The sequence below is a fragment of the Prunus persica genome, chromosome G3, assembly GCF_000346465.2.
Source record: "Prunus persica cultivar Lovell chromosome G3, Prunus_persica_NCBIv2, whole genome shotgun sequence".
Classification (NCBI taxonomy): domain Eukaryota; kingdom Viridiplantae; phylum Streptophyta; class Magnoliopsida; order Rosales; family Rosaceae; genus Prunus; species Prunus persica.
The window spans coordinates 1,127,178-1,140,198 of record NC_034011.1 but is presented as its reverse complement, the minus strand read 5'-3'; the positions used below and the strand labels follow the sequence as shown (position 1 = coordinate 1,140,198).

Here is a 13,021-nt window from a genome sequence, read left to right as displayed (position 1 = left end):
CTTGAGGTTTAAGGCAGGGTGATCCTATCTCGCCCTACCTTTTCCTCTTTGTAAGTGAAGTGCTTTCTCTGATGATCCAAAAAGCCTGTTTAACTGGTGTTTTGCAGGGAATCAGACTCAGTCACACTGCCCCCACAATTTCCCACTTGATGTTTGCTGATGATACTCTAATTTTTCTGAAAGCTTCAGTGCAAAATAACAGGAATCTGGTCCACCTACTTAATGCATATTGTAATGCCTCTGGACAATGAGTAAACTTCTCCAAATCCACCCTATACTTCAGCTTCAACACTCTAGGGAATATTTGCGATGAGATTTGAGGTGTTTTTAGTATGCCAGAGGTCGATGGCCCATGAAAATACCTTGGTCTTTCTACCATTTGGGGAAGAGCCAAACGTGAAGCTTTGCTCTACATAAAAGGAAGGATTTTGTTGAAAATTCAGGGCTGGAAACAACAACTTTTGTGTCAAGCTGGTCGTGAGGTCCTTCTAAAGGCAACGACGCAAGCTGTCCCTCAATAACCTATGAATATTTTCTTATTTCCCAAATCTGTATGTAGAGAAATTGACTCCTTGCCATCCAACTTCTGGTGGGGCCAATCAGGAAGGGAGAAACAAATTCATTGGCTTAGCTGGGAGGCTCTAGGAAAACCAAAGACCAATGGATGGATTCTCCCAGAACCGCCAACTTGGCCAAGCTATCTTCCTTGAGGATGCGCTCTTTTGTCTGGGTTGACCGACGTCCACCCTCTCTGACAAGCATTCTAAACAAGGATGGCCTACCATGCCCACATCCACAAAATAGTTAGACTGATGCTGGTTGGTTTGTGACGACTTAAGGCTTTTTGAAGCAGTGTCTCTTTCTTTCCAATTTTCAGTGTCTAATCGGGCTCACAGTGGGGCAAATGAATCTATAAGCCCAAATTTCTGTATTTCACAATTTGGTTGGTTTTGTTTCATCAACAGGCGAAGGGAACTTTGAACTCGAGGCATCTTCACTATTTGAGAGAGAATTATGTTAGACCACGAGCTAACTTGTCAAAAATTTGATCATACAAAATAATAAAGGGTGTAAAACTACTCATTAGGCATCAAATTTGAGCAAAAGAAATTGTCACACGCGATACAAAAAGGACGCTCACTCCCACTCCAATTGAAAGCACATACAAGTACACACTCAATTTTAGCAAAGTTAATAATTAATTAGAGTAGCAAAAACCAGACACTTTCTAACAAACAACATTCATCTTCTGCTTCCTGGCCGTAACAAACTTCCTCCAAATTGTTGTGATCTCCCTTGTCTTTTCCAAATCACTCTTCTTACTCTCAAGTGCCCTCGTCTCTGCAGGTTTCCCATCCTCTCCGTCGGCAGCCTTCACATTAGAGCTAAGCTTAGATGGAAGTGTGTCTAGTTCATGCAACACTTTCTGGATATCATTCACTAGGCGCTCCGCCAAAGTGTGAGAGAAGTCTTCTCTAATCACCACGCGCAAAACTGTGACATGTTGCGCATCTGGAGGCATGGTGTAGGCAGGGACAATCCATCCGAAGCGGCGAAGCAAGTCAGAGATTTCGAACTCGTCATGGCGGTGGTTGTCCCTCAAAGAGAAGGCCACTAATGGTACCCCTTCGTCTTTAGAGACTATGTTGAAGCGCTCTGTCTTCTCCAATCCTTCTTTTAGTACTATCATGTTTTCACGACAGTTTTCCATGACATTCCTGTACCCCTGGTTTACATGCACAAAATTCAATTAATTATGTCATACATATCTTCAGATGATATGATCACCAAGCTTTTTGTTATAGAATAGCGATTATTATCATGAAACTTCAATGTTTGATGAGAACATTACATTCGTCTACTTATCTTATCACAATTAGATGTCTTTATAATTCTTGATTTGGCTAATTTTTTATAAGAATGATCTCTAAATACAGATCACGAAATTGACATGTAGCTTGTTAACTATTTGACATGGACATTTATTTGGTAGCTTGCTTGCTTAGTGTGAAAGGCAACGCTAGTGGACCCTTTCTTGATAAACTATCTTAATTAGAATGAAGGAAGGAAAAAATCTTCAAATTTCATTTATAATTTATAAGTGTACCAACCTCAAAACCCAAGCGAATCAGTTGATAATATTGAGCAATAACTTGGCTGGAACCTGCATTATGGAAAGCATGAAAACTCAGCCTACAGTTGGACATTTACCAATGTGAATAGTGTATTAAAACTGCTATGATATATATCAATAAAATAAGGAGAACAGTTTAAAGAGTAGGTACCTTTAGAGAAGTTGAGGGTGAAGGTAGGTTGATCTGCTCCAAGATAGTTGATATGGAAGATGAGTTCCTCAGGCAAGTCCTCTTTGTTCCTCCAGATGACCCACCCAATTCCTGCATACACAAGTCCGTACTTGTGCCCACTAACATTGATGCTCTTCACTAAGGGCAAACGGAAGTCCCACTCAAGTTCTGGGTACAGAAATGGTGCAATAAACCCACCACTTGCTGCGTCTACATGGATTGGAGTATCCCATCTACGCAAGCGGAAAAATAATAATAATAATCAAAGTTAGGTGTTATACACATGTGTAATGTTATTTAGACTGCATCAACAATACTGAGTCAGTAATAGATATAGGACCCGTCTGTGTAAATGAGTCCCGTTTTATTTGAGAAGAGAGGGTCGAAAAAATAATACATGCGTCGACGTGATCCATATTGTCTTAATTTGTGGATATATATATTTAAAAAGCTTTGTCATTAATTTTAAGAGCACCAACTCTTATTCTAATATTTTGAATTCCAACTAATGTGACAACATTTCATTCCATTATAACTAAGATTACCATGTGAATGCCATTTATTTATGCATAATAAGTGATGGTATGTGTCACATCAGTAAATAAGATAAAAACAGAGAGAGAGAGAGAGAGAGAGAGAGAGAGAGAGAGAGAGAGAGAGATTACATACCCAGTTTCCTTGTTCTTCTCTACCAAGAGATCATTCAGGCGCTTAACATCTTCGAATTCTCCATTGAGAGTGGAGCCAAGGATAGCAGCGACGCAGATGGTGTTCTCATCAACCATCTCCACTGCTTTCTCAGGGTCCATTACATAGTATCCTTCCCTCAACTTCACCTCCTTCAACTCCACCTCAAAGTACCTTGCAAATTTCTCCCAGCACACCTTCAATTAATCCATATAGTAACAATATTAGTTGGCAGACGATGTTTTAATTATCAACTAATCATAATAAATAAAGAATGTAACAAATAGATTACACATGTCACATAATTCGATTCATTTACTGTAATTATGTAGTTTAAAAATATATTGTCCCTAACATCAATCATTGTTGAATTTTATTTTTATTTATTTATTAAAATTGCTGAAATAAATATGATGAGCATATATAAATACCTGGACATTGGCTCCGGTGACAATGTTGGGGTTGTCAATGGGCTTGCCCTCAGCTCTCCTCTTGTTCTGCCACTTCCTCTTGAAAGCTAAGCCGGCCAACATGATGGCTTCAGAAGAGCCCACAGTTCCCACTCCAACTGCGGACTCTGAATCCTCCAATGGGGCATTGAAGAGATGAGCTATGATGTTTACGCACCGATTCTGTGTGTTCATATACATCATGCACAAAAATACAACACATCATTAATTATCTCTAAATATCCAACATATTCTGTAAGTTGAGATACAAAGCTCTCTGAATTAATCTGTGTTTTGAGTTGTTAATCATATCAATTAACATGATGATTGATGACAGGCTAGAAGTTACATAAGCTTTTTCCTACAAAAATGGCAGCCTAGAATTTGGAGGATACAATTAGAGGGACTGTTATTTTAGACTATATATATATATTAGTTTGTCAAATTATGTATCACTCACTACGTCAATTATTATGATCAACGATGAAGCATTTGCTATACTTTGTTAGACGCATCTTTCTACTAGTCAAAATTAGGCTCATTCAGGACTTTGACATCTGAAATCGTCCTCTCTGTCCCTTCTTGCCCATTTGAGTGAGAGAGAGACAGAGAGAGCAATAATGAAGCCAATTTATTCCACGCATCTTGGCATAAACTGCGGGGTGGACCAAATCAACGCTAATTGTTTCAACCTTTCAACTTATTCATACCATCCTTTTTTCTTTCTGGTTTTTCTTTTGTTTGGGGTATTATTTTGTTTCTTTGAATTTGTCATCTCTTTGATGTGACTAAGAAATATTTTATATTTTTATGGACGGACCAAGAACTAGTTAATGATGCTTTATCATATTACTAAAGTTTGACTAACTTTAGAAACAAAAGCTAGTTGAGGATGCTTTAGCATTAAAAAAACATTATCTTACTCATTTTAGAAACAATAAGTCAAATCCTAGGAAAATAATTGAGTTTCCCCGAGTTTACTTTTTTCTCTAATTTTACAACTACAAAAGTATTAGTTTCGCCAATCACCTATTACTGTAGTGATTTGAAGTAATTACTTCTTCAAACAAGATTTTGAATTCAAATCCTAACATCCATGTAATTCTATTATCATTTTTCAAATGTTCCGTAGTGCGCTTCGCACGACACTGCAAGATATGTTGTGGACTCTTATTTGATGTCAAAATCCATCAGTCTATCCACAAGGGAATATTAGGTGGAGGTAAAAAAAACTTACTTTGCCCAGTGGCCAGTACAATAATTGGGAACTTGCGGTTTCAGGTGAAATTGCGGTTTTTATTTTTGGTCACAAATTGCAAGTTTTTTTTCCTCTACTTTTAAAAATAAGAGCTAGTTGAAGACTACAGGCAGTACAAAAGGCAATTGATTGGAAGTGCAATACAAAAGTCTGTTTGAGAGTGATTTTTGAGTTGTCACCACGGCCAATCATTTATTCGCATGTGGAGGTTGGCTGGCATGTCACTCCTCAAGTCTATAATCTATTTATATCTTTAATGATACGTGCTTATTATTATTATTATCTATATCTATATATATCTATATATATAAAGTAAAAAGTAAATAACGGTAAAATATTTAAAATTCTGAAAAATGTTCTTAGTTAATGTAAATCTATATATATAAAGCAAAAGGCAGAAAAAGGTGAAACATTCAAAATACCAGAAATATCATTTGTTAATTCAAACATTAAGAATTGAAATTATTAATTAAATGAGGATAATATGGTAAATTCACATTTTTTAATATTAAAAAAATTAAAATTAAAAACAAAATAAGATAATAGATCCTACTTTTATGGAACATAACTACCCTGTTATCTTTTATTAATTTTAAATAAAAAATAATTAACTATCTATTATTATTTTTTAATTCTAAAATAAATTTACATTTTTTAAAAAATAAACCTTTGACAGATATGTAAAGGCGTGCGAAAAGACTAGTCATTAATGAAATGAACGACGTGGCCAACAAGGCATTTGCTTTTCAAACAATATTATATGATAACCTTGACTAATTCTCACCCAGTCGGACACTCCACTCATAGTACGCATTAAATTATGAAGAAAATGTGATTAATTATAAGAAATTGTAAAACGGGAATGGATCCAAAACGATGATGATTTGATGAGGATGAAAAAGAAGATATGAGGTTACCTGGAGCTCAGTGGTGACAGGGTATTCATCCATGTCCACGTAGTTCTTGTTGATGGAGGCCATCATCAGTTTATCGCACTCAGGCTCCATCCATGTGGTCACGAACGACGCCAGATTCAGCCTCGGGTTGCCGTCCAACATAAGCTCGTCGTTTATGATCTGGTACGCTGCCTCCTTGGGGATCGAGTTTTCCGCCATTTTGAATCTGCATGATCGATCAAAAGTATGAATTCATCGGCAATAACATCGATGATCAAATTAAATATGAATCATGCATCCATAAAGAGAAAGATTTCTTTTGCTGTTAAAGTGTTTTATGTTTGTTAGAATGTGAATCTAAAATTACCTGGGGAGAGAAGTTCGAACATATCGAGAAGCGAAGGTTGAGTGGACAGAGACATCCGACTCCGAAGCAGTCTTTGAGAGAACCATGGTGATGGATTGATGATGGTGTAGAAGTTTCAGAGAGAGATCTAGAAATGTGGATATGGGTTTTGAAAAGGGAAGAAGATCGATGTAGACAAAGTCACCAAATGAAGTAGTAGCATACAACTTAGGGAAGGGAAGAGTGGACACATATATTTATAGGGGAAAAGAATTCCAGAGGTTATTAAAATGATGTTTTATTCAAAGTTATAGAAAGTTGCCAAGTTGGAACATGGACGGTGCCTTCCGACCTTATGGTGTTGAATAATAGTCTAATAGTAACAAAGGAGGGGCATGTTCTCTATGAGCCTGCCCCAGCCTTTACCCTTGGTTTTGGACTTTACTTTTGAACCCATTCAAAGTCGGGGGTGTCAATTTTATAGACTTGCAGGAGAAGGTGATGAAAGTCGTGTCGTGTAGAAGGTTTGGTTTAGTCGGTCAATAGCATTAGCAAACACAAAACAGAGTTGTGGGACTTGTTTTTATTTTATTTACCAAAAAAAAAAGGGGAGGTCCATTCAACCTCTCCTTCATCAGTGCGCATGAGTAGAGGGGAAGGCCTGTCAATCTCACCAATTATTAAGTTGCATTCAAGCGAATTATGGAAAAACCCGGCAATTAATCACTTTCTGCTTTTGTTATTAAACCGATCAGTGACATGGTGAAAAATAATTTTCATATTTTATTGGATTGGAGTCGACTTTGAAGGTGACTTTTATTTATTTGGACCAAAACTTTGAAAGTGTCGGAACAAAAAAAAAGAAAAAGAAAAGGTATTAATCATAAGAGTCTTTACTAATAGAGATTCGATACCTATAGTATTTCTGTTTGGATTTTGATACATAGGAATTAAATTTTGTTTTGAATTTGGCCAAAGAGGACCATATTTGTTGGGCTTGTCTAAACTACAAAGGTAAAATACAATTTTACCTTTTTTGTTTAAAAGCCTTAGCCAAATCATATCTCATCCTCTGTTATGCGACGACAGAGCTCTCTGCAACTCCTTGTCACGATGAAGCCACTGCCGTCTGGATTTGCCATCTAAAAGCAAACCACCACGTTCGGGTCCGTACCGGGCGGGAACGACGATGGCACCAGAGCCGCGTCCATGACGTAACCCAAATTCATGAACTTGGTTTCTTTAGAGCTGAAAACTTTAATCGAAATCGGAGGTGATGTTTCGTACTTCGACGGCGGCCGCCTCACCCCGCTGATGCACGCGGCCAAGCTGGGCCATGGAGACGCCATCAAGACTCTTCTAGAAGCTGGCGCGCCATGAACGCTTCGCCAAAGATTTCGCCATGGACGCATGCCACGAAAAAGCCTACAACATCCTCCTCAGTTTTTCTGTTGTTGAGTATATTCTTGATCAAATTGTTATTTGAATTTTCTAGTTATTTTTTAGTTTTTATAAGTTGATTTTTCAACTCTTTGATGTAGTTTTTGTTTTTACTTTGACTTTTTTTTTATTTTTAATTTTTTATAATCAGATTTGTAATTGGATGGTAGCAGGTGGCAGTGGTTGGCCGGAATAGGCAGTGGTGGGCAATGGTGGCGGCTGGGCGGCGGCGGTGGTAGTTGGGCGAAAAGGGGATTACCGGAGGTGGACATGTGGCATTGTGTGTAATTTTGATATTTCAAATTACATTATTGTAAAATTAGGTACTACTTTTAGACTTTGACCTTATTTTAATCAAGTGAAATTGTATTTCTATCTTCTAAATTAGTAAACTATATAGTGTTTTAAAACGAAAGCTCTTAAAAGAAAAGACTTTGAAAGTGACTTTAAAATAGTAAAATAATAAATGGTAACATCGTATCCGAATAGAAGAACAAGTTGTTATGTTGGTATTTGTTGAAAGATATAAGTCCCACATCGAAAACTTGACTAAATAAAATAAAATATATAATGAATGGTTCTACTAGTAATATCACTAAGGCCTTTGTGATAAAACCTTACACCTACTGGGTTTTGTAGGTGGTTAAGTTGTGGACAATATCGGTGTTGCTAGCCTGTCTATCTGAAATTTAACATGGTATTAGAGCAGGTGGATTGATTGGGCTTGAATTACAAGGCATTTACCTTTACCCACCGAGTTGCTAGTAGTGGGCCGATGGCCTGTCTCTCTAACATTTAACATGGTATCAGAGCGGGTAGATTGATTGGGCTTGAATTACTAGGCATTTACCTTTACCCACCGAGTTGCTAGTAGTAGGCCGATAACCTGTCTCTATGAAATTTAACATGGTATCAGAGCGGGTGGATTGATTGGGCTTGAATTACTAGGCCTTTACCTTTACCTGTTACCCAACATGTGATGTTCACATGTTGGGCTTGAATGTTTACCCTTACTCAATATCAGCGGTGCTCACTGTGAGCCGTTGGCCCGTCTCTCTAAAAGTTAACAGTATAAGGCCCGTCTAGCTCTCTCTCTCTCTCTCTCTCTCTCTCTCTCTCTCTCTCTCTCTCTCTCTCTCTCTCGTTCCTTAGTAGTTTGTTGAGTGGGTGGTGGTACTTCGATTTGGTACAAGTAGTATTGATGGTACGATCGATTGAGTTCGACTAGGTGGTGGTGCGATTAGCAGGTTTCTGGTCTGTTGTGGTTGTTGGGTGGTGTTTGACGATGATGGTTATGATGGTGGCTTATGTACTGTTTTTTCTCAATGAATCCATATTCTCTAAAAATGAAAACAACATTTTGATGTTTTTTGCATTTTCAGTGAATTATAACTAAAAGGTTAAAATAATTAATCTCAGTGTTTTTTGAGAATGAAAACAGAAAACAGACAGACCCCTAACCTTTTATTTTTATTTTTAGATAATTTTTAATTAGCAGATACATCATTATTAAGCAAAATTGATTAAAGGCTTGGCTGTAGGGATGGCAACGGGTCTGGTAGGGGCCGGGCATGACAATACCATCCCCATCCCCGCTCTCCATCCCCGCCCCCGTCCCCAAACCCATCCCCGTTTATTAGGTTTCGGGGAATCCCCATTCCCGTCTCAGTCGGGGGACTATCCCCCATACCCGCCCCGAATCCCTGATTTTTTTGCATTAAAAAATATTTATCATACATTTTAACATTAAGTTTCATATTAAATTATCATTCAACACATCCAAATTAACTATAAAGTTCAACTCAACTATTCAAAATCACATAAATATGAAATTCCATAGAAAATGAGGAAGAATTAGGAGAGGGAAGTTAACTTAGGGTTAAACATAAATATTATAATTATATATTTATTTATTTAAATATAAACATATATATTTTCGGCTCGGGGCTCGATGATGGGGACGCCAATACCATCCTCTCCCCATACCTGTCAAGAATTTTTTAAGTTCGGAAATCCCCATATCCGATACCCATTTAGCCCCGAAATCTCCCCCCGTTAAAATCGGAGACTCGATAGGGACCCATCCCTAAGGGAATTTTTGCCATCCCTACTTGGCTGTCATAATAAGTTACCCTTTGTGTTTTTTGGTGATCATTATATCCATGCATGTGTTGTCCGTGGAAAGGTTAAACTTACAAACCACAAAAGTATTCAGCAAAAAGAAAAAGAAAACAATATTTTTTGAGGTTCTAATTTTTTAAAAAAATTTATTCAAGCACGTTTGAGGTAAAGCCCATATTTTATGCTATGGTCGAGTACCAGGCCAAAATACATTTTGGTGTGTGATATTTAAATATCTATGTAATGGTGGTTACAAAAAGAATATTTATAATGGAGACATAATTCCGTTGAGGCAAAATTATAAAAAGAGATTTTCTAAATCACTTTTCTAAATATAATAGCCAAAGTTAAATCAAACGTCCAAAAGGTACTGCTGCACTAAAAACGAGTTGGGGAAATTATATTAAATTTTTGGTCACTACTGCAAGAGTGGCAACAGGTTGGATTGGATCCATAAACTTAATGAAACCAACATGCAGGAATTTGGATAAAATGTTTAAGATTTAGATGGTAAGGGAATGTTGACCAAAAAAAGAGTTCATATTCTTAATTTAAAAAAATTATAGGATAAATTAAAAGTTAGATCCAAGTTCATGAAGCATTTCACCAATTTAGCCCTTTAACAATAACAGATTGCGATGGCTAAACAATCCAAAGAGGTTGTGCACCCAAAGAAAACAAGACTAAGTCAAATTGTTATTGGCCTAGAAGGAGCAGCCATGTCGTCCTCTGAGTATTCAGCCTATTCCCAAGAAAGAGAAGGGTCAATTAATGGAAAGAGAAGCGTGGTAAAGTAAACGTTGAATTGAATGGAGGGAGGGAGACATCCGACTCAACCGCAATGTTTGAGGGAAAGTACATGGTGTATTTAGACACATGAAGGCAAATAGAGGAATGAGGATGATCAGTCTTGCATTCAAAATGAAATTCTTATCTACGAAAAGAAACAATGAAAAGTGTTCAACTATTCAAAGTTGCCAAGCCGGCCGCTTCCTTCTCAAGTGACGATAACAGGCATAAGGGGGTCAAGGAATCCCAATTACAGGCACCAGAAAATTTGGATACATGACTCGCCATTGTGTGAGCAGCAAAGTTGCGTGTGCGAGGACCAAAAGAGAAACAAATAGATGTGAACTGTTGACTAAGTATACGAATATCATGGAGGATCTATTCTACGTTGGCGTCAGGGCAACTTCCTTCGCGAAGGGCATCGATCAGGATTTTTGAGTCATGTAGGGCGTCAGCCATCCGTGTTGCACACCAGCTGCACCACCTGCTCGAAGCCGCTCTGCCTCTTTGTGGTACATCTAACATAACGTAAAATGTATTGTTTTATCGACCATCAAATTTTAGTCTTTTAGACTTTTGATTTAATGATTAAAAACTTGACAATGCACCATTGGATGTACCACAAAAACTCGAATAAGAATACTTATAATGCCTTGAATAAGGTTAATATTTAAATTGGACTAGGCAAATTGTTTACCAAATTAATAAGTCTAAGCGAACAAAGACAAAGAAGAAAGAAAAATTAGAAAATAATATCTGACTTCAAAAAATTAGAAAACTAAACCAAAAGTGGAGCTGCGAATGGAAGCAGCCACCCCATGGGCTTCTTCCAAATTTATGGGCTTACCCCTACTTGGGTCTTAGGGCCGTAAAAGGGCCGAGGGTTATTGCCTAGCAACGCTGTCGTTTTGCCATACTAGGACCGACATAACTCAGCCTAATGAAATTAGGGTTTCCGAGCGCACGTCGATACCCTATAAATTGAATCGCATCCTTCAACCCTCTCACCGTCTCACGCACCCTCTCTGCCTCTGCATTCTCGGTTCACCTTCATGGTAACTTTTTTGATGTTGTTTCTTTTGCGTTTGCATACATAGTATTAGCATTTAGGTTTTAAGTTTCGGCGTCGAAGAAACTGATATCAAGCTTCCTCTGAGTAAGAATGGGCTCTTCGTATGAGCCGGCGCCACAGTTTTGTGTTTGATTTTTTTGTTTTTAGGTTTTTCCGCTTTACTTTTGTTGTGATTCATATTGGATGTTAGGGATTTGGGATTGAAGTGATGCTACTTTCCCCATATGATCGAAGCAGATTCAAACTTGCGCTATTTTTAATTTCCAAGCCAGAACTCTGATCTTTCCCAAATCCCAACAACTCATTGTCATCTATTCTTCTTTTTGTTTCTTCGTCTTTTGAATTTTCAAATCTTTCTTCAGTTTGGGTTTTGAAATTGTTTTTGTGTTTTGAATGATTTTTATTTTTGAAATTGGAAAAAACCATAGAAAGAGAAGATGGAAGTGATGATTATTTCCCCAAATGATCGAAACTGAACAAACTGAGCGACTTATATCTCTGTATTACACAGAGACACCAAGCCAGGTGTTTCTGATCCATCTTCATTCTTTATATCAGATCTCTGTAACTTGCTTTTGAAGTTTGAATTTTGAATTTTGGTGTTCATATAAATGATATCTATCTTTCAGATTCAAAGAATGCTCATATATTTCTGCTTGCGAAGAAGCACCGAGAACAACATTTTCTGTAGAAGTCAAAGTTTTTGTAAATGATGAGATTACGAGGGAGCATTGGTTGTGGGATTGAAAGCGACATTGGTTAAGTGCTTTGATAATTGGCATCCAAAAGTTTTATTTTAATAGTTGGCTTTTGATGATAAAACTTTCTTAATTCTGTCCTTAGGAAGCAGAATTGAAAGGTTTATTCTTCAAGTACTCGGAAGTTTCATCATTTTTCGTTTTTTTCCCCTTTCGATTTTGCTGTTTTCGGCTAGAATGTGTTTTTTTAATAAATATAAGGGTTTATTTCTGTTAAATTGCTGAAGTGGCATGTGACGTGGGTGAAACAATGTTTTATAAATTAAAAATTACTAAACTGAAAAATCATTAGAAAATAAAAAAAAGAAAAACTTAACCGAGTGTTTATGACAGCGAGTATGGCCGCCCGGCTATACTATTTTAAGAAATCAGTACAGGATCAGGTATGAATGAACTATGTGTTTATACACGTAAAAAAAGAGGGCCCCACTGCGGCAGGCTCCCACGTGTCAGAATAAGTATAGCCGACCGGCTATACTATTTTTAAAATTATTAAAAGGCGAGTACAGCCGGCCGGCTATACTATTTTAACAAAAAATTAAAAACAGAAGTATAGCCGTGCGGCCATATTATTTATACACTTGCGATGGGCTCCCACGTGTCAAAATAAGTATAGCCGACCGGCTATACTATTTTAACAAAAAAAAATAAAAACCGGAGTATAGCCGAGCGGCTATACTATTTATGCAGGTTTAAAAAGAGGGCCCCACTTGCGATTAGGCTCCTACGTGTCAAAATATGTATAGCTGACCGGCTATACTATTTTTTTAAAATTATAAAAAGGCGAGTACAGCCGCACGGCTATACTATTTTAAAAAGAAAAAAAAGAGGATCTACAACTTAAAAGTTAGGTCACTATATAATATTTTAATATATATTATTTTTATTCAATAATATGT

General features: G+C 37.2%; 1 protein-coding gene and 1 long non-coding RNA gene across 2 annotated transcripts; one reads left to right on the top strand and one right to left on the bottom strand.

Moving 5' to 3' along the window:
* LOC18783305 (glutamate decarboxylase 1) lies at positions 1,053-6,329 on the bottom strand. Its single transcript, XM_007215392.2, has 7 exons — positions 5,964-6,329; positions 5,618-5,822; positions 3,425-3,625; positions 2,976-3,190; positions 2,286-2,539; positions 2,112-2,164; positions 1,053-1,726 (listed from the first exon to the last, which is right to left on the bottom strand). The coding sequence occupies exons 1-7, from the start codon at positions 6,047-6,049 to the stop codon at positions 1,229-1,231; spliced, it is 1,512 nt and encodes a 503-aa protein (XP_007215454.2). The 5' UTR covers positions 6,050-6,329; the 3' UTR covers positions 1,053-1,228.
* LOC109948171 lies at positions 11,287-12,407 on the top strand. The gene is made up of 2 exons (XR_002270774.1): positions 11,287-11,889; positions 11,994-12,407. It is a non-coding gene; the product is annotated as an uncharacterized LOC109948171 (long non-coding RNA).